Below are 27,075 nucleotides of genomic sequence, written 5' to 3' on the forward strand. Positions count from 1 at the left end.
AGGGAGGCTTACCACTGGAATAAGAGAAGCCACTTTGCTGTTAGGATTCCCACCTTCTGCCTCTCCCAGGCAGGGTATGAGTCAAGAAAGGCTAGGTAGGGTTTTTCTTCACTCTTCAGCAGCATTTTTCAAATGAAGAACTTATATGAACTTCAAAGGGGTGGCCAGTTAAGAGAAAAATGAGCGGGTAGGATTGTCGTTCCAGGCAGATAGTCAAGGTCCAAGGTTTGTTTTGGGGGTCATCATGCCTGGAAAAGGGCACTATTTTTGGAATGCAAGGTCTATTTTGGGGGAATCAAGGTCTCTATTTTGTTAATCAAGTTCTTTTGGGACACAGCTGCATCTATGTGTGCACATATTGCCTATGGCTGCTTTCATGATACAACTGCAGAGTTGGGTAGTTGCAATAGAAACTGTGTGGCTTGAAAAGCTGAGAATATTTGCCATCTGGCCCTGTATACGAAAAGTTTTCTGATCCCTGATCTAGACCCAAACTGATTAAACTAACTGACACTAAGATGCAGATGACTAATAATTCATAACCACCCCCAAGAATGTTAACCTATTAAAATGTTATTTAGACAAAATTAATTGCAACTATATGAATAAAGTCTCAGTGGCCACTTGACATATTTTGTTGTAGATACTCTAAGGTCTACCAGGAAATGCCTACATCTTTGGTTACGTGTACCCTTCACTTAAGCCTATTTTTAGTTAGCTGAACTTACTATATTTGCTCATATCTCTGTTTACTGGGCTTGGGCTGCTCTTTCCATTTCCACCCCACCCCTTGTATCTGAATAATTCCTACTTGTCCTTAAGACTTAGCCCAAGATTTTCCTAAGAGATTTATTCCCCATTAAAGCATTCCCCAAACCTCTGCCATCCTATTCCATTATTTTTCTTGCTGACCCTCAATTCTAAGTACCACAATGAATATTATTCATTTTATCAAAGTATTTGTCACACTATATTATAATGACTTGTCTATATGTTTTCTCCATTAAGCTATAAACTCCTTGAGTGTTCAGACTGTCTTTGTTCATTCTTATATCCCCAGGGTTAGTCTGATATTTGGCATGCTACAGGTGAACAATATTTAATGAATCAATATTTATTAATCTTCTTTGGTTTAATCCCTGATAAACAAAATACTGGCAATTCCCACTGGGAGGAAAGTTTATGAGAAACTCCTCAGAAAATGTCCTTGAATACTATGAAAAGAAAGTGGGTAGACAACATCTGCAATTGTATCCTTTTTCTTATTTTTTAGCATCACTAACAGCTATTGAATTCCAAGATAATTTTTTGTGTGTGTGTGGTGAAAAGTTGCCAACAAGGTCGTGTGCTCAGAAAGTATAGATTACAGTTTTTTTTTTGTTTGTTTTTTTTTATAAACCTGGGCATATCAAGGCATTGATAATGTGGGCAGTATTTTCTTAAAAATGAAATGCTCCTGAATAATTTTCCCATCACGTCAGTACATAGCATTGAATCCAACAGCATTAAGCAAATTCTTCTTTTTTATTTAACTTTACTGGAAAGATTTGCAGAATTATAGATTATTTTTATAGATATTCATCATAGAAGTAGCAAACTGAGGACTCGAATAGGAAGCACCATTAATATTATCAAGTTTTATAAAACATGGAAGTCCAGACATCTATTTTACAGTGGTCCAGACTTATCTTGATCAAGTTGAAATTGACCTCACCATGAATGCTACTTCTGAAAACTAGGCCTGATCATCACTGGCCATTAAGCGGAATAATCCTTTCAGACATATTGTCAGGCATCCCGTGGGTACTGGAGAACTGCATGACAACAGAATAAATCTCCACTGCTAGACAATGGGAGGATATTTCAGTCTTCGGTTGATGCAGTTTATGGACTCACCTCTATCTCCCTCATAGTCCATGTGCTTTCGGTGAGCCTGACTCTACACTTATTCACTCTGGAAACATCTCCCAGACTGGACCAATTAGCATTTCCATCACAGTGACCGGTTCAGGGATTGGCATACAACTCTAAGGCAATCCAATGAGACTCAACCTTGAAGTGATAAATATGCCTGGACTTGCCAAGGGCTACCATGCTGAGAGGGTCTACCTAAGAGTAATACCACTGCAGGGGAGAACAGAGCTGAGAGGTAGAGAGAGCCTGAGTAGAGTCCTGGCAGAATTATTTAATCTTTGCTCAAAGCTAGAACTTCCTTTGAATACTTCAGTTATTTCAACCAAAAAATAGCATTTTTTTGGATTAAACTAATTTGAGTAGGTTCTTTATTGCTTACAAACAAAAGGTTCTATCAACTCTAACGATTATGTAATGAAAATAAAGCATTATCTGGAAGATATATATGGGGAGAGTTCAGAGAGTTCAAGTAATAGAAGAGTAAAAGAAAATGTAAAGAGAATGAATAATGAACATCTCTGAAAGACTTCTGAAGCTAGTTTCAAAATTAGACAAATTATCAACTAGGGATAATATGTGGGGAAAATAAGTTCTAATATTTCACTGAAGCTGTTAAAAAGCAAGAAACTTTTTTCTACTGTGTGAATAGATCATTTATTCTTTTTAAAAATATATTTTTATTGCTTTTTTTTACAGGGCGGAAGGAAGAGGGAGAGTTAGAAACATTGATGAGAGAAACATTAATCAGCTACCTCCTGCACACTTCCTACTGGGATGTGCCCGCAACCAAGGTACATGCCCTTGACAGAATTAAATCTGGGACCCTTCAGTCAGTAGGCCTACGCTCTACCCACTGAGCCAAACCGGTTAGGGCTCATTTATTCTTTAATTAATGGACATGTAGGTGTTTTCTGTTGTTGCTAATAATAAAATATTACTAGCATTCTTGTACATTTCTCCTTCTGCACCTATTGGGCATGTCTCTGGTGTACAGTTAAAGGCAAAATTACTTTATTGCTTCAATTTCACTAGATATTGAAATATTGCTTTCCAAATGGTTGCAATGATTTATATTCCAGCAGCAACTTGTAAGAGTTCTTGTTAATTCATAGCCTCATTAATACTTGCTATTGTCAGACTTTTAACTTTTGACAATTTAGTAGGCATGAAATTGTTTCTTGTTTTACTTTGCTTTCCAGGATTTTGTCATTTGGTTTAAGACACTGGTATTTCCCCTTCTTTGACTCAAGGATGAATAGTGTAGTGGTTAGTTGCTAGGGAACAGTCTGTCTATACTTAAATTAGGGTTCTACCATTACCTACAAGTTAAATAACTTGGAAAATTTGTTTTATAATTTTATCTGTATATAATTTTACATTTTTATTTCATTTCTAGAGGGCATATTTTGTTCTTGTGTTGTTTTGCTGCTCTGAGTAGTATCATTTTATATTCTTCCATGTAGGTAATCAAAATACTTGTGACTTATAAAAATTACTATAATGAATATGTGAATTACAAAGTTAGTTGGATTTTTATGCAATAAATTTGTCAAATTGAAGCTGCTTCATACCTTCATGTATATGCTATTAATCATATAAACTGTATTTTTCTTTATATTATTTTCACCTTCTCATATTTATTTCATGTTTAAAAAGAAACCAGCCATGAGTTAAAACCAGAACCTGTGCAGTGAACACATATACTCTTGGTTCCTGATTATATTGGAGACCCAAAATATTAGCAGGTGATACTGAAGACCAAAGAGGAAAAAAATGGACTTTGCAGTAAATGTGCTGAGTCTATTGGTTATCCACATGGGACATAACAAAATTATGTTATGTTCTCAATCTCTTCTATTTTCATTTTTATCATCCTTTTATTCTTGGCTATCTTCATTCTTTTCTTTGTCTTAATGACATTGACTATTAGAGTTTTTGTTCTGTTGTTATAAGATAGTTTTTGACATTTTAAAACTTTACACCATTTAAAACATTTTGTTTTATCCTTAGAATACTTTTCTCTCATCATATTTGAAAATGGGTATAATCAATAATTATGAAAAACAAAATTAATTTTAAGGCATACCAAGAGCTGTCAAATACAATTATAATCAAATCACTCATACTAATACCACATATATAATTTTATCGATAAATATGTTTAGATTTGTCTCTGGAACACTTGATTCTTCAGGCCATTTTATTGCATTGGTGATGAGTTCATGTATTATTATTTTTTTTTTCCTGGAACCATCATATTATCATTGTGGTCAGACATACTGAATATGTGATTTAATAGATAGGGAATTTTGAAACTCATTGATGTATTTGCTGTTTATAGTGGTACTACAGGTTTGTACCCTTTGGATATAGGAATTAAAGTTAATTTAAATTATATTTCAGGTGCTCCTATAAAAATAAATCATTACCATTGTAAACACTGCATTACTTCATGGTTTTCTGATAGGACTTCTGAAACCTCTTATGATTGGAAGAATGTTCCATAGTTGAGCTTCTGACTCCATACATTTCAAGTCTTGTTACTCCTCTACTGTCCACATATTTCTAGTGTCAGGGACTGTAGGACACAGTCTATGTTATAGCCCCTAATTGACACCTATATCACATGACTCCAGTAGGTTCACACAGTGACAGCAGAAATATTTCTGAAAGTCATTCTTTACTGAAACAGAAGCCAGCAATAGCATCAGTGAATAAACACTAACCTTAAACCACATAAATATGCCCAACTAAATGCAAATGCAGTGAATCTCCAAATCAACTCCCCTTTAGTCATACCCCCCAAATGCTCACAGCCACTCCAGTGACAATTTACACAGAGAAATGTGCTGAAGAGGTAATTAGACTTGAAAGGGACAGTGATCTTAACCAATGTGGTTAAAGTATCTTACTTTTCAATTTTAAAAAAAAACATGACCATGTGAACCCATTTCTAGCCCCCATCACCCACCCCGGGCCCTGGAGGAGTCTCATGCAAGCATAAGACCCTATAGGTAAGCCTGTGGCTTTAGTTAGGAGGTAGAGGTTCAATTTTGTAATGTCCCATATGGATAACCAATAGACTCAGCACATTTATTGTAAAGTCCATTTTTTCTTCTTTGAGTCTTCAGTATCACCTGCTAATATTTTGGGTCTCCAATATAATCGGGAACCAAGAGTATATGTGTTCACTGCACAGGTTCTGGTTTTCCCTCATGGCTGGTTCGTTTTTAAAATGCTTTGGTCTCTTAGCAATTTCCTTTACTTTCTATAAGCCTAATAATGCAAGGAAAGTATGTTTTATACTGGTTCTACTTGTTTTATAGGAAGAGGGCCTCCAAGAATGTATTCTACTACATACTGTCAGAAACAGATGTCTCTGTCCTTAAAGTTCTTTATTTTTCATTTTGAGAATGCCTAAGCCCAATTCTTTTCTACCTAATTGATTTTCCAAATAAATCTTCTCTTATAGCTTGAGTCTTGGTTCTGAATTCTTTCCTAGCCAGAATTCAAGTACCTAGGTTACTGAACCCTGGTCTTGTCTGAACTCCCAGGACTAACATCTGGTGCAGTCTTGCTACCCCCAACAACAGAATATATATATATATATATATATATATATATATATATATATATATATATATATATATATATATATATATAGGAATTGGCTCATGTGGTCATATAATAGAAGCTGAGAAGCCCAATGATCTGCCATCTGCAAGCTGAAGAACTTAGAAAGCCAGTGGTGCAATCCAGTCTGATACTGTAAGTCCTGATCTGAGTCTTAAGAACCAGAAGTGCAGATGTCTGAGGGCAGGAGAAGAGATATCTCTGCTCAATCAGAGAGAGTGAATTTGCCCGTCCTCCACTTTTTTGTTCTATTTTGGCCTCTACAAATTGGATGGTGCCCACCAACATTAGAGAGGGCCATCTGCTTTACTCAGTTCTACTGAAATGCTAATCTCTTCCATAAACACCCTAATATACATACCCAGAAACAATATTTTACTGGCTATCTGAGCATCCCTTGGGCCAGTCAAGTTGACACCTAAAATTAACCATCACAGTCTATAATGCTCTGACCAATAAATACTAGCCACATGTGGTATCAAATCCTGAAATATGTCTAGTGTGGCTAAATAACTTAATTTTAAATATTATTTAATTTCAATTTTTAGGTTAGGGCTACCATAATGGACAATGCAGATCTAGAGGATTTTATTTGGGAAGGGGGATTGCTGGTCAGGAAAGGTCTCTCAGAGGTAAAAAAGTGTGTAAGTAGAGATGTTGAGGAGGAGTTGATAGATAGAATCTTAAGTGAGAGGTGAGGTGAGTGGGGGAGGGGAAGCCTGAGGGTGTGCCATTAAGACTAGAAATGGGAAGGATATTCCAGAGAGAGGAAACAGCATTTGCAAATCCCTGGAAACAGAGAAGTTTTAAAAAGGGATTTTTAGTCTTAATAAATTGGGTTCTTTTGCAGAAATTTTATGATATAAATGATTTTTTTTATTGGCCAGGGGCTTATCTCATCTCAGTATTTTAATTTGGGATGCATTAAGTAACATGTTCTGGCAGAAGAGGCATATCGCTGCCAGTTCTCAAGTATCCTGAGATACTTTCTCAGTGAAATTTCATTCCCTAAAGACTTAGCTTATCTTTTTTTACTAAGAACCTTAAAGTCTTCATTTGGTATTTCATTTAGATTCATCATCTCCCAATGTTTTTAAAGTTGTATATCTTTCAGAGATGTAGATATAGATAAAGATGATATAGATATAGATATAGACACACACACACACACACACACACACACACGCACACACACACACATATGTATGTATGCTAGAGGCCCAGTGCATGAATTTGTGCACCAATGGGATCCCTTGGCTTGGCCTGCAGGATCAGGCCGAAACTGGCTCTCTGACATTCCCTGAAGGTTTCCAATTACAAAAGGGCACAGGCCATACCGAGGGACTCCACTGGTGCACGATCGGGCCAGGGAGGAATACAGATGCAGGAGGTTGGTCAGGGGAGGAACCGCAGAAAAGTCCCATTGTGTTATGATTAAAATTTAATACTGGGAGATCATTTCTTATTCTCAAGAAAGGATTTACAGTCCAAGGATGCTTAAGTATAATTTTTTTGGTACACTAATTAGCACTTCATAGCTTTCTTAATTATAAAGAAATTTTATCCCATTTTCAACTCCCTTTTCCAAAGATTTACTCATTTCTCACACCTTTTCTGTGTGTGTAGATTTTATTGACTATAACCTATTTTTCTTGAGAAGCATTTCTCTAATTTTCCACTTAGTTTGAAGGTTTGTAGATTTTTGTGGATTGGACGAATAGTATTGTTTTTTATCAAATAGATAAGATCTGACTTGCCATGTTTTTCTTCATTAGACCATGTGTATGTTTTATTCTGTTGTTATTGTTGTGAGACAGATCTTCTTGATGTTTATGTAAGAAGTAAGATCTAAGGTTTAGCACACAAGCTGGGAACCGGGAAGTTTTATGATGCCACTTTACTGTGTGACTTAAAGTCAACTGCTCTGGTAGGATGATGCTATTCCTCATATTCCCAGTGATTCTATACACATCTTACGTATTTTCCTGATTTATTTTTAATATTATTAAGAAGTGTTAATAATAACTGGTTGAAGTGTATTCAATACAGGAATTCTCAGAGATGTGTGACACAGTCTGGTCTACAGGACCACTAAGTGGAGCATACATCTGCTCTCTTCTTAAGCAGCTCAACACCACTAAGGGCCTTATTTAAACAGTCTCCGTGCCTGTTAATGAACAACCACAGGGCTGTAGTCAGAGACTGGAGCCTGAGCAGTTAAGAGTATAAAAGTCACCTGAATGCACATAGCAAAGCAATGTTGTAAAAAGTGAAGAAAGCGCAAAAAAGGGAGAAGATTGAAGAATAAACTTGGCCACATAAATGGAATGTTAAAAAAGCCATGGTGTGTGGTGTCCAAAGCATACCTGCCCTGAGTGGAAAGAGGGGGACCGTTTGGTAAGGAGATGCCAGGTATGTCCTGGGTCAAGTGTTTGACTAAAGACGATGTCAGCAGCCACCTGGGATCGAGCATGACCAGATTTGATCCCAGGCTTCTCTTCTGAGTGCCCTTCACAAATAACTCCATTTTTATGGATCTCAACTTTCTCTTTTATAAAGTGGTAATTATACCTACTTCACAAATTAATGTAAAGACTAAGCGAGGCAATCTGACCTTAGATAAAGGACAGTTCTCTTCCATCCCTCTAACAACATCAACATGCATTCCTTAGAGGCGTTTCCTGGGGTTAGTGCTGGGACTGGAATTTGACTGTTCAAGTTACAGCTCTCACTTAGCTGTGTGACCTTGGGCAAATTACTTGATCTCCCTGGGCTTCAGTTTCATTATATGCAAAATGAGGATATCAACAGGATATGGGCTTTTATGAAGATTAAGAATATGTGTAAAGTACTTAGGACAGTGCTTAGCACAGAGTAAATCATTTTTAAAGGGTTAACTGAAAATGTTCAACAGTTGGGGGAAGACGAGGGTAATGGGGGACTATATGATGGAAGGAGACTTGACTTTGGGTGGTGAATGCACGATGCAATATAGAGATGATGTTTTATAGAGTTGGACACTTGAAACCTGTGTAATTTAATTAACCAATGTCACTTCAATAAATACAACAAAAAATTTAAAAAATTAAAATGTTCAATAGTTTTGGATTCTTTCTATAAGTGATTCATTTTTTGCCTTAGGTTATATTCACACAGCTGAACTGGAAGACAGGGCAATAGTAAGACGTGTAATTCTGGTGGGAAACATTGCCTGCCCTGAACAGGAGGTGGTGGTAGCATCCCCTCTAACTAGGGTTGTAGATGGTTGCAGGGCAGGGACTGGAACCAGCAGCCAGGCTGCCCAGCATCCAGTCTTCGTTACTGACACTGGGCAAATTAACATGTCTGACGTTTCCTCCCTTGGGAAACGGGGATCATTTTTGCCTCTCTGGGTGGTTGGAGGATTAAATGAGGCAACTTACCTACAGCTCACACAGTCTGCACCCAGCACCGGGCTGCAGTGGTAAAGATTATTACATCAAATATATATGCAGCCGTTGAGCCCTCAGGGGTTTTGAAGGCAGCTAGAAGTGGGCCCTTTCTACCTGCCCGAACTCAGGCGGGGTAAGAGGAAAAACACAATTTCTCCCTTTTGCAACTAAATGATTGTGGAGTTCTCCTCTGGACCTTGCCTTTCACCCCCCACCTCCGCTTCCTACAAACATAGGCAAAGACACCATCCCTTCCAATTTTATAATCTCCTCATTTCTGTATGCGGGTTTAGCTGGGCTTGGTGGTAAGCCAGGGTTGGGTGGGGAGAGGCATTAAAACCTGGCAAAACCCATTCCCCATCTCCAGATGCCGCAGGGCCCTGCCTGCCATCCTCGGTTAAAAAACAAACAAACAAACAAAAAAAACACAAACAAACGTGCTTTTTATTTCACTTCCCCGCAGTCTGATGTGCAGTAGCTCATTACCACTCGATTCAATCACCGCCGCTGCCAGCATCTCCCCAGAACGTTTCCCCCTTCCCCCATTCCAGGGACATTGGTCGGAGCTGACATTAAAAAAAAAAAAAAAAAAAAAAAAAAATTACAACCACCTCGCCTGAAGAACCAGCAGCAATGAATAACGGAGCAGCCCAGCGCAGAGCGCCTGCCTGTCGGGGCTCGGCTCCGCCAGCCGGCCCTGCCGCACAGTCCCCCGCACCCGGGCTGCACAAATCACCGTTTGCAGGCACCACTCCAGGCTGCCAATTCCACTTTGGTTTAATCTCATTTTAAATCCGGCTGCAGATGAGGCTTTGTGGCTGCAGCGAGGAGCAGGGTAGCGGCAGCAGAAGGGACTGGAGGAGACCTGGATGGAAAAGGGGGCGTAGGGGGCCGCTCAGGGTTTTGGGGCCGTGGGCGATCCCCCAGCAGACGTGCGGGGAGCCCCCGGGGGCGCGGGGCGCAGCCGGCGCAGACAAAGAACCCGGCGCCCGCTCCCGGCCCCGCCGCCCCTCTCCTCCCCGCGCGCCTCCTCCCAGGGAAAGAGGGACATCGGAGGGCCCAAGGGGGTGGTCGGTCCACTTCTTTACTCCTCCTGCGAGCTGGACAGGAGCTTCTTTCTCTCCAACGCATTGACGTCCCGCACAGAGATTCTGGGACCCCGTGACCCCCTACAGTACCCCCAGACCCCGCCAGCGCGTGCCCCCACTCCGCGGCCCTTTGGGGCGCGACCCGAGCTCCGGAAGGCTGCGCCCGCCGCGCGGGGTGCGGGAGCCGGAGCGGGAGGCCGGGGCGGCGGGGGCGGGGCCGGAGGCGGCGGCGGCGGGGACACGTGCGGCGGCGGGCGGGCGGGGCGGGCCGGCCCCGGGGCTTTAAGAAGGTGTGCGGCGGGGCGGGCGCTTTCCCAGGCCCGGCCGAGGGGCGCTGCGCGGAGGCAGAGGCGGCGCGCAGTGGCTCGGAGGACGCGCTCTCGGCGCCCGCAGATCCGCAAAGAAACTTTGGGAGCCGGCAGGCGTCTCCCGCCGAACTTCCCCGCGGGGCTCCGCTCCCGAGCCCGCCCGGCTCCCCTCCGCTCGCCTTCCTCCGTCCGTCCGTTCGTCCGTCCGTGCGGCTCCTCCATCCGGCGCCCCCAGAACTGGATGCGCGCGGCGGCGGCGGCGGCGGCGGCATGGAGCGCAGCGGCGGCGCCGCGCGGACCCTGCTCCTGGCGCTGCTGCTCGGGGCGCCGCTGAGGGCGCGCGCGGCGGGCTACCAGCACCCCCGCTTCTCGCCCTTCTTCTTCCTGTGCACCCACCACGGGGAGCTGGAAGGGGACGGGGAGCAAGGCGAGGTGCTCATCTCCCTGCACATCGCGGGCAACCCCACCTCCTACGTGCCGGGACAGGAATACCAGGGTAGGTACTGCCGGGGCACCTGCGCGCCGCCACCGGACCCCGTGCGCCCCGCAGCGTGTTCTTCTCCTTTCCCCGAGGGGCCATTTAGACAGGAGCCGACCCTCCTTCCCTCCACGTTGCGTCCCGTGGAGGGACACGGAACAAAGTTAGCGAGAATGGAGCCCGGGTTGATGAAGTGCCCTCCGCACACATCACACTCACTCCCCTCGCGCATCTGTCTCATCGGAATGGGCTGGTCGTTGGAAGCGATGCCTGAGAATTCTCGGGGGGTCGGGTCTTGGCCCCCTCACTCCCAGTTCATGCCAATGACACTTTGAATGAACATCTTGGTTCCTTAACCCCAGGACTTGGACGCCAGACCTTTGTCTGGCTCCCGGTCCCCCCTGAAGGGTCCGCGGCGGACGTGGGCGCTGCTGGCACCCGGCTCTCCGGAGGGTCCGGTGACAGATTGCCGCGCCCGGTCCTCGCCAGCCCCGCGGCAAAGTTCCCGCTGCTCCCCAGCCAGGGTCCCTCTATTTCATTCCGTATCCAAGCAAAATGTTACTAATGATGCTTTTCCTCTTTCCTCTGTTACTTTCAATGTGCTGTCTATTACTCAGAATGATCTCTGTGATGTTCATTAATGACTTTGTCTTCTATCTGTGCAGCTTTAATTCCCAGGTAGGGGCTGGGAGGCCCTTATAATTTAAAAGTGCCTTTTAAAAAAGGATCATCATAGAGTCCTTTGGCAAAATTAAATAGTGCTGAAGTAAAATTTACCTCCAACAAATATAATTTTATGTGGTGCATGTATTTTTTTTTTTAATATTGTAGGCTAGTAAATCCATTTTGTGGGGAAATAAAAAGGTATTGTCTATTTTTTTCTGTATTGCTGCTGGGACTTTTTAATATTCTGAGCTTTCAAGCCATGACTGGCACTATTTACTAAGAATTTTAAGGCAAAAAATTCTTATACCTAACCAAATAGAATCTATTGTCTAGTAATCTCATAGTTTTCATCTCTTGTAGGCTAACAGTTATTCTACATAGCAGGAGATAATCCATGGACCAGCTGGCATTTCAGATAACCATGCATATAAAAATGAAGAATCCTTAAGTGTTCAATTAAAAAACACACACCTTTATGTCTGCCTTAAAGTGTTAAGCCTAAATGAATGCTTTCTAGAGATTTAAATGAGTGCTTTTACAACTTTCTTGTGGCATGGTGGCAGCCTTGCCTGTAAAGCAGTTACATTTGGTGGAATTTTAGACTTTGGAAAATTAATTTTCTATAACTAGTCTCTTCTTGAATAAAAGGGCTTACCACATTCTCTTCCCAAGAGCATTCTTGTGTTTTTCCCTGGGGTCTGTAAGTGGAACGAGAAGCCAATATGGCAATGCCGATCTAACCCAAAGACTGAGCCAGGCACTCTGGGCAGCCCTCGGTAAGGGTGCTTGCCTGTGAGTAGCTGTGAGTGAGAGCGGTAAGTAAGGGAGACAAGGCTGAGCTAAAAGGTATGATTGTCAGGTCCTGACGGGAAGACCATGTGACAACACAAAGCCCGTTTTCCACATCCTTTGTAAGGTGTCAGCATAGAAAACTTAAAAATACCAAAATATGATATAGTGTTTGCTTTTGTGATGAATCTAGGAACTGTAAGTCACCCTAAGCCTGACCATAATCACATCCCTAAATCTGAAAAGGGATGGATGACACGGAATAAGAATAAAGTGTAATACTTCAAGTTGGACATTGGGGGGAAAGTCTTGATTCGTACCTCTTTTCCACTACCAGAAAAAGCAGAGAAATTTTGTTATGTGAGGCTAAGAAGATCAAATTATGATAAGGTTTGAGAATAATGTCAGATATGAAATATCTGTTACCTCTTTTGTCAATATTTAGATTTTGAAACTGGCTGTAGCTATAGGCCCTCAGAAAGAGTTTTTTCCCTATAAAATGTTCTACAGGTAGAAGAAATATTTAAAAATGTAACAGTGCTTACATGTGTCTCTTTTTCTCTTAGTCTTTTAAAAATTAATATTAAAAACTAATTATGTAGTGTCTTTTAAGAATCGAGCTGCTGAAGACTTTACCCAATATACTTTTGTGGTTGACTCCTTTTATATGAGAACAAAAATAGGTCATCCGGCCAAAATTTTTTAAAGCTAAGACATCAGTAAAATATTAGTGTCAGACTTTATTTCTAACCTTCTAAGTAGCAGTATATCAGAAAATAATCATTTTTACCCATGATTAGCATCGAACTCAGCATTTGAAGGAATCGTGCTTTGGTGCAGCTGATGGTTGTCTCCTTTTTGCCTAAATGAATGCACTGAAATAGAGAGAGGTGGTATGTAGATTAGCACATTACCCAGAGCATTATTGTAAGAGAGACTATGTCAGCTGCCTTCTGACCCTGGTGCTGTGTGACAGAGTTTGGAATGTGAAATGGAAAGGCAAATGTCAGTCTGGTGTAAGAGTGGTTCAAAATCATGGCTCTCTGTATGTGTCACACTTATTAGAAATTTATATTGAAAATCAATTTTGGAGAAAAAACAGAACCAAGAATATAATACTAAAGAATGTGAAGCTTGTGTGTCTAACAGAATTGTTACATATTTACAATGTTAAGTATCCACCTTTTTGCCGTTTTGGCAACTCTGTAAACAGTGCATGGTTACTTCTGCTAGTTCTCATCTCTTAATAAAGGGGTGCCGTTTGGTACCCCTGCTGTCATCTTCCTATGTCTTTTAAGCTCTGTGAGTCACAATGAACTGTGGTGTCTTTAAATGAGTCCACCACACCGCCACAGTGCAGACGCTCAGCAGAAAGAGGTCTCATAGAACATCCTGTTGAATAAAAAAAGAAAGGCCTCAGGGCCAGACTTTTTTTTGTAGAATTTCCTTTTTTTGCACAAATCCAAAAATATTGTCATTTTCCACATCAAGGTTTCCAGGCCCAAACCTGCATTTTTCAGTTTTGTTTTTTTTCTTGGCACAAAGTCGCAGATGATGGGAAAATAGGAAGTGGAAATCTAGATGGTCCAGTCCGGTCGCCATCCTATTTCCTAGCGATGCCTGGTGATTCCCTCTCCTTTTGGGAAACAAGCAGACGTCGAGTTGATGCTTGCCCCTTTCCTTTCCCAGGATAATCCCTCTTTTCAGCCACAGGTCAGGTGTCTAGACACCTTTTAGTTGTTGTTGTTGGCAGCCCCGCCCCCCAGTTAATTTATAGTGAATATGTCAGTATTTGTCAGTGTTAAATTCTCCCTCAATCTCAATCACAACAGTGGAAAGATTCCCCCCCCCCCCCTTTTTTTTGTTGGAAGGAATTTTGGCATCATTTTGGGGAAGAAAGACGATATACCACCAAAATCATGTTAGTAAGGACCCATCTACTCACAAGATTGGCTTTGCTCAGTGACCATCAGAAGGAGAGGTCAGACCTTGGGGAAAAAAAAAAAAAACTTCTGCTTCTGCCCAAAGTGCTTGAGACAATTTGTCTGAATTCTTAAAAATTTAATTTTTAAATTGAGGTTAACATTATATTAATTTAAGGTGTCTAGAATCTCTGTTATTATAGTGGCATACGGTGGGGAAAATGTTCAATTACAGTGCAAAATATGCTCTAAGATATTGATTTGAGGGGGAAAATTATGCCTTAAGCAAAAATGAATTGGTGATACGGCATGAAGCTTTTAAAATGGGATGTTTTAAAATGGGATGTATTTTTTAAATCCCTACCAATAATTCTTCCATGCTACATTTCCATCCCATTATTTATTTAGTCATATTGTAAGGTGGGTGGGTGGAAAATAAATTCCTATTGCTAAAACAGAACATTTACCTGAAAAAAAGAAATAATCAGGATGAAATATATAGGATACTTTGTTGTAACAATTGTCAGCATTTCTGTTATGCATACATATGTTCTGGAATCAACTGGTTGTTATTTTAAAATCACTGTTCAAAGGCAGTGCAATGTAATGACCTTTCCAATATAGGAATGATATATGCCAGCCATAATTTTTGGTAATATACTCCAGATTAAATTCCGTTCAAAGGACTGATTTTAATATTTGAATTAAAATGATCTGCTCTTGCTAAGGTTACTGTTGCTCAGCTGTATGGTTCTTTATCCTTTATATGTCTCAGGTGCCAGAATCAGTATATTTAAACTCTCAGAATCATTTGTCAAATACAATTTATAAGTGAACTGCAGCTGTGTCCTTCTTGTGAATGACTAAGAAAATTGAGCATTTAAAGCATTTTGCTTTGCTTGTCATGTATTTCATCTCACTTTCTACAATTTTCTTCAAACACATTTTGCTGAAGTGGTTTAGATTGTTTCTTAGATCATAAGTGTTGCTTTAATTTATATTTCCTGTGTGTTTCAATTCCAGTCATTAATAAAAAACAACAACAGGTCTTTAGAATTATTGAAAACAACTTATTTATGCAGATATTCTTACTTCACTCACCACACTACATTACAAGAAAGTATTATTTAGGATATTTCCCTCTGATTTTATGAATCTTTATTTAAAAATTTTAAGATTTTCATTAAAAAATGTTAAAAATTAATAAAGTTGTATCATTTAATACTGTAAGTATAACTTTTAGAGAACTGTCTTGTTAATTTTTTTTATCTTTAAAGAGTAGGTGATAGCTATTTTAATTAGATTTTAAAGTAGCCGTGACCAGTTTTCTCACTGGTTAGAGCGTTGGCCTGCAGACAGAAGGTCAGGGTTCGATTCCTGGTTAAGCGCATATACCTTGGTTTCAGGTTCTGATCCCCGGCCCCAGTCAGTGGGAGACAATTAATTGATGTGTTTTTTTCACGTCCATATTTCTCTCTCCCCCTCCTCCCTCCCACTCTCTTTAAAACAAATCAATAAAAACAATATCCTCTCATGGGGATTAAAAAAAAAGATTTTAAAGTCAATACTATTGACTTCCAATTTTTATTTTTTTTTATAAATTAGTTTCATTCAAAAGGAAATATCTTTCTTTTTTTTTTTTCCTCTTTAGAGCTGGTCAAGTTTATAAAATGATCTAGGAACCTTGCATTATCAGTTACATAGGATATGTTGCATATTAAGCTATAATTGTTCTGATTATTTCAAATACTACTTTGACTCTTTTTGTGTCTTTAATCTTTACGAATAGTTGCTGATGCACTGATCCCTTTATTTTAATTTATTTACATTTGAAAAAAACGTAAGTTGAGTGACTAGTACTTTTTGAACATTGGCATTGAAAAAAAATGTATATATTCTCACACAAATGTGTGAAGTTTAAATGTTTTAAGTTTTTAAATTTAAAATTCTTTATGTCATACAGAAATAGAAAACGCGGTTGGCTCCACACTGTCAGGAAGAGAAGGAAGGCAGGGCATGTTTTTGGAGGGGTAGGTTCACTAGGAACAGAGAAGTGGTGTAGGCTGTGTCTGTGTGATGACATTACACGTATGAAATAGGCAATACATTTATCTAAATATTTTGGTTTCAAGAAACTATTGAGTGATTATTCCCCCAACTTTTGGTTATTATAAAATAACCAAACTATGTAATTTTAATCTAATAAACTTTAGGCAAAGAAGTGTAAAAAACACATTTTCAGCAATTGGAATTGAATTTTTAAGTATGAAGATCCCATAGTGACTGTTTAAACTACTTCACTTAAACAGTCAATGTGTTCTTTTGTGTGTGTGTGTGTGTGTGTGTGTGTGTGTGAAATTCTTCTTCACTCTCAGGAAATCCCTATGACATGATCGCAAGTTGGTATCAGTTGTGTAGCCCAGAGAGTAATTTTCACCATGATCACCTGCTATGCTCATCTTTTTGACAGCAGAGCTTCTGAAGGGTTGAATCTGTGCTTATGGGTTAACCAATTATTTCTAAAATGTCTGGTTCTCTAAAGCTGTACATTTTTTTCCTTCTTTATTTGATCTGATGTAGGAACCAACTATAACAACTGGCTTTGCGGAAGGATCAGTACAAAATTTGATTTGTGCTTTAAAGTAGTCCAAATCTGCTGAAACCGGTTTGGCTCAATGGATAGAGCGTCAGCTTGGGAACTGAAGGGACCCTGGTTCGATTCCTGTCCCTTGGTTGCGGGCATATCCCCAGTGGGGGGTGTGCAAGAGGCAGCTGATCGATGACTCTCTCTCTCATCGATGTTTCTAGCTCTCTATCTCTCTCCCTTCCTCTCTGTAAAAAAACAATAAAATATAAAAAAATAAATAAATAAAGTAGTCCAAATCACTCAAAAAAAAAAAACAAAAAAAAAACAAAGCTAAGGTAATTAGATCAATTTGAATGCCACAAAGCGATAGTTATGGAGCCCTAACTGGTTTGGTTCAGTGGATAGAGCATTGGCCTGAGGACTGAAGGGTCCCAGGTTTGATTCTGGTCAAGGGCATGTGCCTTGGTTGTGGGCACATCCCCAGTAGGGGGTGTGCAGGAGGCAGCTGACTGATGTTTCTAACTCTTATCCTTCTCCCTTCCTCTCTGGGGGGGGGGGGGGGGGGAGAGAGAGAAAGAGAGAGAGAGAGAGAGAGAGAGAGAGAGAGAGAGAGAGAGAGAGAGAGAGTGAGTTATGGGAACTCCAAGGTTCTAAAGTAAACACTGAAAACCCAGGTTATCTTTCATTGCTAAACTCGTTCTCCTGAGAAAAATAAAACTTTATTTTTAAAACAAAATACGTTAAATTTTGATCAGAGGACTCTTTGAAACTAGAGGAGAGCTCATGAGTGTTTCAGATCGGAATGGTTATTGATGTACATTGGTGCCCATGCACCAGGTGACTTAGAGAAGGAGTGATAACGGTTTACCAGTGACTGCTACACTCACCTCAGAATCATCTCTGCTTTTCTTCTCTGCCCCTTTCCTTCCATCTGTATCTCACTTGCTTTCTCCCTTGGTCCCTCTTTTCCTCCTCCTTCATTTTTTTATTGTCTGTCTTCTTTTGCTCCCTTTCACCATGTCACAGGTCCTTGCTTTCTCTCTCCTCTTTTCTGCTTTACAACTCTGCTTCTTTTCCTGTCACCATTTCTACTCCTTTTCTCTCTTCTGAAAAATAGCAGTACATGTATGTCAATTATTGGATTCATTGGGTGTTTGCAATAATAGATGCGGGTGAGAACGTTTTTGTATTGCTCTTTAAAAATGTTATCTCTCTGTGAGGAGCAGTTGCCCTTTTTGGAAAGTATGGGTTAGCCATTGCTACTAGAAAAGTGGGCCCTTCCTCCTACACTGTAAAATCTCTCAGAAGCACTATCAAGCATGTAGCTGTTTAATGCTGAGTTAGCTACTTTCCCTGCTGTCAGTTATGTGGTCAAACTGTAGAATCTGATGCACCTGAGCACATATAAACACATCGGAGACTGCACAATGAATTAGCTTGAATCTACAGGCAGCTCATTTTCTTGCCGATCTCATTGCCCAGGCTCATCGTTGCAGTTCCATGTGAAATAGTGATGCTACCTTTGTAGGGAGCTGGCACTCAACAGAGGTCAAGAAGGGGCTGGGGGGGCCTTGGTATAAGGCAGACACTAGATTGGAAGTCAAATAGCTCTGGGGTAAGTCCCACAGGTTTTCTTGAACAATGTTGGTTTTATTGTTCTGTACCATGTGAACTCTAATGTCTATTCTAGTTCAAAACTGCAATGGTTCCTTACCCGAAAGCCCAGACTACTACACTAGAAAGAGAAGTGCAGGGAAACACAGCGATGTAGCAGTAAGACTTCAGGCTTGGACAGCAGAGAGACACTGTGAATATCCGTTCTCTGCCACTTTTAGTTGTGTGCCGTTAGCAAGTTACCTATTCTCTCTAAACCTCAGCTTTCTCACTTCTAATCTAGAAATATAATAGCTTTATTTCAGGGCTGTAGTTATTTAAAAAAGTAATACATATAAAGCACCTGACACTTACCGAATATGTAGGTGTGTATCAGATAATTTTTATCTTCTGGTACAATCACCCAGCCATTGGTAAGTATATTTAGAGGCATTGTATCTACCAATAGAAGCTATTCACCTATGTCTGTTCACTTTGTGCCTTGTTAGTATGTGGCATGTTTCAAAGGAGATTCCAAATTGAGTATATTGAGAAATTAAAAAAAAAATCAACCTACTGCCAAATACGTATAATCAGAAAGTGCTTCCCAGCCAAAATAAATACATGACTTGCCTTGAATTTAAAGAGTTAGTATAGTTTTAGTCTAACTTAGCCAGTTTCTTCCTGTTCTAAACTGAGTATTCTTTCTTAGTTGATGGTCATGATTACAACCAAATTTTATGTATTTAGGTATCAGTCTAGGGAAGATGTCAAGATAAGTAAATAGCAACCTCAGAGTTTAATATATTTTGTCAAATCCTATAAAAATATATGTCTACAACCTATGCAAAATAATTTTAAAGTGTCAAACTATTTCAGCCAAAGCAGAATTAGGAGAGATTGGTTCTGATAGTGGATCCAGAGTTCCCCAGTCCTCAGGGTCTGAGGGAGGAAACTTAAATCCACAAGTGGTTACGTGGTGAAGTGGAAGGCTACTTCACTTACAGTAAAAACATAAATGTTAGGATAAAGGCATCGGCTGGCCAGTGCACCCTGTCTGTCCATGTAGCAAAGCTTATATTGGTGGGCAAATGACTCTGAGGTTATTTGGGAACATGGAGTTAGATGATCTCAATGGCAGATTCCAAGCTCTAGGAAAGCTGCTCCATCCAACTCTTGTCTGGGCTGGTCGGCATCTTTCTTCCTCGACAGTATCAGAGGAAGATTGTCCTGTTCCTAGACTCCATAATGCCTTGTTTTGTGGCACTGATTGCTTGTTGTCTTTCCAGTCATTACCAAAATCCCCTTTCTGAATGATTTTGTCAAGAATAACAATGAGTCCAGTTAAAAATATTCATCTTCAAGGCTCCCTTGTCATGTAATTTAGTGAACAGTGGAAATCTACCGGGTGGTGAGGTCTTTAGAAATATTATTGATAAAATGAACAAAGATGATTTTTTAAAAGACTCAGCAAATACTTGCTTCTTGCTCTCCCTTTACCCATTTCTTCTAGCCAGGAGGTGGTACAACCATCTTACGACCTTGAGGAAAATGCTTACATGGTGTGGCATTAGGTGTTTGGATGGAGCCTGGGCTTTGGTTTATGCCTGTACCAGTCCTGAAATACCACTTCTGGATTTCTTGTATCATAAAATATATGAGTCAGGTTCCTGTTTTTTATAGCTGAATGTAATCCTAATGATTTCTTCTAAGCATACAAAGGATTCAGTTTATATTCTCTTTAAGGGTTAGTCATACTTGTATCAAGCTCTGAATGACTCTGGTTCTCCCATAGAATTGCTTTTGGTCACCATGATAGAACTAGGATGTTTCCTAAGACACTTGATAATTTATTTTCAAAGTACCCCTCAAGTTGTGCAACTCCTGCAGGTCAGCAGAATAGGGCATTTCAAGTTAACTTGTAAATAATGCTTTGAGAAGGTAACCTGTGCCTGACCTCCAGTTTTTGGAGTTTCTTATAGCGGACAAATTAGGCTAGTTTCCTTCACTGGACTTTGTTTCCTGGTAGTCCTATCTCTCTAAACTGCAGTGTCACCATATGTAAATCCTGTTGATCTTTAAAATGCTTAGATGTGTGACATAGTTGTAAATGTGAGCTCTGCCCCAACCTTAACCTTATTTGTCATGTCTGGCTCAACCTCTAGGACCAAATCCAACATTGTCATTTCCCTGGCTTGACACATTATCAACAGCGGAAACAGGCATCTCAGTCTTACCTTCGGGAACATGTAATCTTTTTGTTTAGGCCACTTTTGTTATGAACATTGAACTATCCTATGATCATGGTCCCAGTTCTTTTCTCACTTCCCTTTCTTCGTAAACACTTCCTGCATTCTCATCCTGAAAAAAAGATGCAGTAGGTCCAGTGTTTGTGATGAGGGGATATAAAGAAATTGGTTAGTTTTAAGCTCTTTTAGGAAAAGTTGGTTCCCATGCTCATTCCAGGCACTGATACTTTCAAAATTGTTTAAAAAGGCAACTCTAGGTCTTAGAAATAACCCTGCCTTAGCCGATTTAGCTCAGGCTGATAGAGTGTCAGCCTGCTGACCAAAGGGTCCCAGGTTGGATTCCAGTCAAGGGTACATGCCTGGGTTGAGGGCTCAATCCCCAGTAGGGGGGATGCAGGAGGCAGCCAATCAATGATTCTCTCTCATTATTGATGTTTCTATCTCTCTCCCTCTCCCTTCCTCTCTGAAATCAATAAAAATATGTTTAGAAAAAAATAAAAACCGATAAATTCTAAATAGCATTTAGCATATACCAGGAACTGATCTAAATACTTTACATATATTAATACATGTTATTATCAGAACAACCTCATGAAGTCGGTATGTACTTTTATAGCTATAGAAATGGAGCCACAGAGATATAAATGATTTGTCCAAGATCACAAAGCTATTATGCAGTCCATCTTGCTCCAGAATTCATATTTAACCAGTATGCATGTATTTTTAGAAGTGATAATATTTCAGGAAAGAGATAATAAGAAGAAAGAGTAAGAGACATTTTATTTTATTTCTTTTTTTCAGGCAGGACAAACCGGACAGTTTCTCCTTTTAGCATTTGCCAGTGAGCTGTGCCGAGTTGTAATTCTTTTTTTTTTTTTTTTTAATATATTTTTTATTGATATTTTACAGAGAGGAGGAAGGGAGAGAGACAGAAAACTAAAAACATCGATGAGAGAGAAACATCTACCAGCTACCTCTTGCACACCCCCTACCGGGGATGTGCCCGCAACCAATGTACATGTCCTTGACTGGAATCGAACCTGGGGCCTTTCAGTCCGCACACATACGCTCTACCACTGAGCCAAACCGGTTTCGGCCCGAGTTGTAATTCTAATGGGCAAATCTGTGAGCCACAAGGATGGGGTCACAAGCCGTAGGACTGCTTTGCCCCATGAGCTGGCCTGATGCAGGTACTAAACCTTTTAGAATATTCCTCTCAAGCACAAATAGTTTATGTCAGCTTTTAACAGAAACGGTGAGGCAGACAGTTCAATTCCAAATAAATTGTGAAATATTTTAAACACGCAGAAAACTACAAGAAATGAAAATTCAAAATAGGTATCACTAATGAGTACCCAAGGGATACCTGTCTGTAAAATACACTGAAGTAAAATACAAATGCTCTGGAGATCAAGCTCTCCACAATTGTTAAACTAATACTCATCGATTTGACCTGCATTGCTGAATTATTTTTGCTCTAGACAAGTTTGTCCTGTCCCACCTATACCAGTTGTTCCCAAGTGTTTTTACAGCTTAATGAAAAGCATAGAAGCCCTACAAACACAGAACAGGAAATCCTGAATGAGGCTCATGCTTGATTGCCATCCTGTAGAAACAGACATTAAAAAGTCCATTTAATTAATTACAGACTAATAAATGTTTTCAGGGAATAAAAATAGTTAAGGATGGTTACTGGACTATTAATAAATAAAGAAATTTCTTTTTTTAATATATCTTTATTGATTCTTCTACAGAGAAGAAGAGACAGGGGTAGAGAGCTAGAAACATCGATGAGAGAGAAACATTGATCAGCTGCCTCTTGCACATCCTCTACTGGGGATGTGCCTGCAACCAAGGTACTTGCCCTTGACCAGAATCGAACCTGGGACCTTTCAGTCTGCAGGCTGACACTCTATCCACTGAGCCAAACCGGTTTCGGCTAAAAGAATTTCTTAAGCTTATATTTTGTCAATCTAACAGCCTCTAAGCTTTTATTTTTATTGTTGGTGGGAAACTGACCTGACTTGAAGGTTTTTGAGTTTATTAACTACCACAGAACTGTACGGTTTGAGACTAGCAGGTATATCAGGGTTGCCAGCCACAGACACATACATCAGCTAACTTGAGCAATAGGCATTTATTAATAGAAAGGAGGGCCTGGCCAGTGTGGCTCAGTGGTTGAGCTTCCACCTAAAAAGCAGGAGGTCACAGTTTGATTCTTGGTCAGGGTACATGCCCAGGTTGTGGGCTCGATCCCCAATAAGGGATGTGCAGCAGGCAGCTCATCAATGAATCTCTCTCATCAATGATGTTTCTATCTCCCTCTCCCTTCCTCTCTGAAATCAAACAATATATATATATATATTTTAAAAGGAAGTGTTGTAACTTGCAGAATGGAAGGAAATTCCAAGCATTAGAATGGATGATAGTGTATCAAAGAGGAGGGATCGATCAACTACTGTAGGAATTGTAGTGGTAAGAACCCTGATTTTCTGGATTAAAAATTTTTTTTTCTGGATTTTCCCCTGATTTTGGGGGTTTTCTGGCCCCACAGTTGAGATGAATCCTCTCCAGCTCCTTTCCTTTCTTGTCACTGAATTCTAATTCCTGGGACCATAAGTCTCATTGCCCTACCTAAGGTATGGCCATCCCCCGGAGATGGATGTTGGGGTGGGAAGGATATATTTCCAAAGGAAAGTAGAGGTATTTTTACCCAAAAAGGGAGAGTAAGTGTAAGATAGACAAAAACAGCAGATACTGCTATAATATTCAGTATGTATGTTTAAGAAAAAAAGATGTGAATGATCTCTGAGATAGAAAGGTGCTGGGTACAACACAGGCCATGTGGAGAAGCACTGGTCCTGGCTACTGCAGCATCCTTTAGCAGCTGTGAGGATGTCAGTGTTGTGTGTGTGTGTGTGTGTGTGTGTGTGTGTGAGTGTGAGGAGGGCAGGGAGCAGAACTATCCTTTTTTAAAAAAAACATATATATTTTATTGATTTTTTACAGAGAAAAGGGAGAGAGATAGAGAGTTAGAAACATCGATGAGAGAGAAACATCAATCAGCTGCTTTTTGCACACCCCCTACTGGGGATGTGCCCGCAACCAACATACATGCCCTTCATCAGAATCGAACCTGGAATCTTTCAGTCTGCAGGCCGACGCTCTATCCACTGAGCAAAACCAGTTTTGGCAGAACTACCCTCTTATTGCACATATAGATCTAGCCTAAAAGTGATTTATCGTGCTTCTGTAGTTTTGTGAATTGTCTAATTCTCTGATATCTGCCCAGTGCAGTACAGACTGCCTGTTCTTTATACATGAAGCTCAGATTTCATGGGGTGTGTACATCCATCTTCACTTCAAAAGCCCAGAGAACTTACGTTCAGGAGCCCACAAGGGAAAATCAGAGGTAAATTAGTGCCTGCATAGCTCTAGCTTCATGCTCACTATAGACAAACCATCCCTACATTCGCTAGGAAGATGCCAAAGTGCTTCTCTCAGTCTTCAGCTCACCAGGGTCCTACCCCCACTTGTCACAGTTGATCACCTTGACCTTCTCCTTGACACACTGTTACCCTTTGGCCTCTGGGATCCCCCTCTCTCCTACTTCCTCCCTACCCCGACCTCCTCTCTCAGTCTCCTGTGCTGTTTCGTCCTCTCCCTCTGACCAGGGCTCTGCCTGCCCTTGCTCCTTTTCTCTTTTTCATCTGCCCTATTTCCCTAGGGATCCCATCGACGCTGATTCCTAAAGAGCCGTGTACATGCTGATGACTCCCTGGACTCCTGTGTCGTACTCCCTGCTCAACATCTCTGCTTGGATGTCTCTCCTCGCATCTCAAACTTAATATACCCCCAAAGGAGCTTTTTGTCTCCCCTAAGTCTGTTACCATCAAAGTAGCTCCTTGAATTTCCATTCAACTCCATTTCTGCTGAGTTCTTAAAGTTGTACAATCCCCAAGCCTTTTTCTAACACCCCCATATCCGATCCATCTGTAAGTCCTTCTGGCTTTACATTAACAAACACACCCAGAATCTGATATTGCCACCCCCTCTCACCTGGATTATGGTAAGTGCTCATCACCTGTCCTGTTTCAACACTTCCTCACCTTCATTCCAGTCATAAACCAGCAGCCAGAGTGATTCTATTAAAACCCAAATCATGTCACTCCTTTGCTCCTCACGTAGGACAACTGGGCATTCTGCCAAGTGGCCTGGACCAGGCCTGCTCAGCCCATTTTCCCAGGGTTCCATCGGTTTAGCATTTTAGGTTACAAAGTCTACCAGAGCTCCACCCATCCCTGTCGTTGCTCCCCATCGCTGAGAAGTGACAGTCCTTGGCCGATAAGGCCCTGTCGCTCCTGGCTCCTCTGTTATTTTTCTGACCTCACGTGTTACTACGTTCTTTCCCAGTGAACCCAGGAGGGCCTGTTTTGTTCTTCACACACATCTCAGGGCCTTTGCACTTGCTGCTCCCCTTTCCAGCATGCTGTTCCCCAGTTAGCCCATGCGACCTCCCTTCCTGATTCAGGCTCATACTCAAATGCCCGCTTCTCAGGGAGGCCTTCCCTGACCACACTGTTTAGAACTGTGGCCCCCCTGTCCGCTGTATTCCATATCCCTCTGGACGGCTTTATTGTCTTCATGCTGTTTTCATCACTACACGTTTTCCTTTTACCTGGTTTGCTTTCTGTGTGCCTTCAGGAGAAGGCCGTTATGCTCCACTGAGGCAGGGGTTTTGTCTGGTCCGTTTGCTGCTCTGTGGCCAGAGCCTAGAATAGAGCCTGGTACCATAGCAGGCACTTCAAGCATTTTCATTTAATGAATCAATGAGCAAGAATAACACTTAGGAACCCTGTCAAATCTCAGTTATAGTTAAAACTGTTGTGTGAAAGTGATAATTCCAAAATAATTGAAGTAATTAAGGGGGAATGATTTATGAAGATGGGTTTGTGAGTACAATTTCTAAATTTTGAATTTCTGATTCCATGATAATAATGTTTAAAAATATATGACTACCATGTTTCTACTTTCCCACCCTCCAAACTTACAAAATTCTCATGACTTTTGTGAGGCTGTAATGCTATTTATAGTAGCCTGTTGGATTCCCTTTGCTTTAACTATATGTTAGCATATCCAAAAAAGTTCTCATAGCAATTAGTGACTATAATTATTAATAGAAACTATAATAGACTTCAAGTTCTTATTCCCAGAAGCTCCTTTATGCTGCACCATAAATAAATTTGAAGCAATTTTGATGAATGGGTAACTACTTTGTATTCATCTGAATGGGAATATAATGGGAAGAACAGACACCGAAATAGCTTGGCTCTGCACTCATCAGATATGTAATAACCTTATAGAAAACACACAGGAAAGGACACTCAGAAAGTTTCTTAAAAGATTTCATCTTTAGCCCTAGCTGGTTTGATTCGGCCTTTGGACTGAAAGGTCCTGGGTTCAATTCCAGTCACATGCCCGCACATGCCCAGGTTGCAGGCTCGATCCCCAGTTGGAGGTGTGCAGGAGGCAGCCAATCAATGATTCTCTCTCACCATTGATATTTCTGTCTCTCTCTCTCTCTCTCTCTCTCTCTCTCTCTCTCTCTTGTCCTCTCTGAAATAAATAAAAACACATTAAAATATTTTTTTAAAAAGATTTAATCTTTAAAGAGAAATATATTTGGGCAGAGTTGAATCTACAGAGGGAACAGTAGCTAAGTTTGGATCTTCATTAAATTGCACTTATTGATACACTCTTAAGTTGTGTTGATCAGAAGTTCCCAAACTTGTGGATATTGACATGAATATTCCCAGGAGTTATTCATGAGAATTAATAGGACTTAAATAGATAAGATTTAAATAACCTCTCATCTACTCTAATATATTTGAATACTTTAATTTATGAGCCTTTGAAATCAGAGGAGACTTCACTTTTAGAGATTTTTGTGGTTCATCGCAGACATTCTCAGGGGACTGTTTGGGTTAATTTTCCAACTCCGCATGGTCAGGCTCTGTGGCCTTGAGCAAGTGACCTCACCTCTTTGTGTCTCAGTTTTCTCTTCTGAAAAAGAGCACTGATGATTGTACCTGTCTCACTGGTTTGTTATGAAACTTCAATGAGATAGTGCATACAAAGAGCAACACAGCACTTGACACAGAAAATAATGGTGAGTATTATTATTAACTAGAGGCCCAGTGCAGGAAATTCAAGTACGGAGGTGGGGCGGATGTCCCTCAGCCCGGCTTGCGCCCTCTTGCATCCAGGACTCCTCAGGAAATGTCCGGCCTACATCAGCAGTTGGACATCCTTCTCACAATCCGGGATACTGTATGCACCAATGACCATACTTTTCACACAGGTGAAAGGCATCTTGCTGTTGTATGGGCAGCTACATTTTTTTTTCCCCCTGATTAT

General features: G+C 40.7%; 1 protein-coding gene across 2 annotated transcripts in view; it reads left to right on the forward strand.

The window, feature by feature from the left end:
- Nucleotides 1-10,385: 10,385 nt before the first annotated feature.
- The window catches only part of RELN (reelin), a gene marked incomplete at its 3' end in the record, with an annotated part of 380,746 nt that continues 364,056 nt past the window's right edge, over nucleotides 10,386-27,075 (forward strand). For both annotated transcript variants that reach the window (XM_084897797.1, XM_084897796.1), the window contains exon 1: nucleotides 10,386-10,870. In XM_084897797.1, coding sequence (XP_084753923.1) covers nucleotides 10,645-10,870 — 226 coding nt within the window. In that variant the 5' untranslated portion in view covers nucleotides 10,386-10,644. The remainder of the gene's footprint in view (nucleotides 10,871-27,075) is intronic.

Source organism: Pipistrellus hanaki, assembly GCF_964339955.1.
Source record: "Pipistrellus hanaki genome assembly, chromosome: 10".
Taxonomy (NCBI): domain Eukaryota; kingdom Metazoa; phylum Chordata; class Mammalia; order Chiroptera; family Vespertilionidae; genus Pipistrellus; species Pipistrellus hanaki.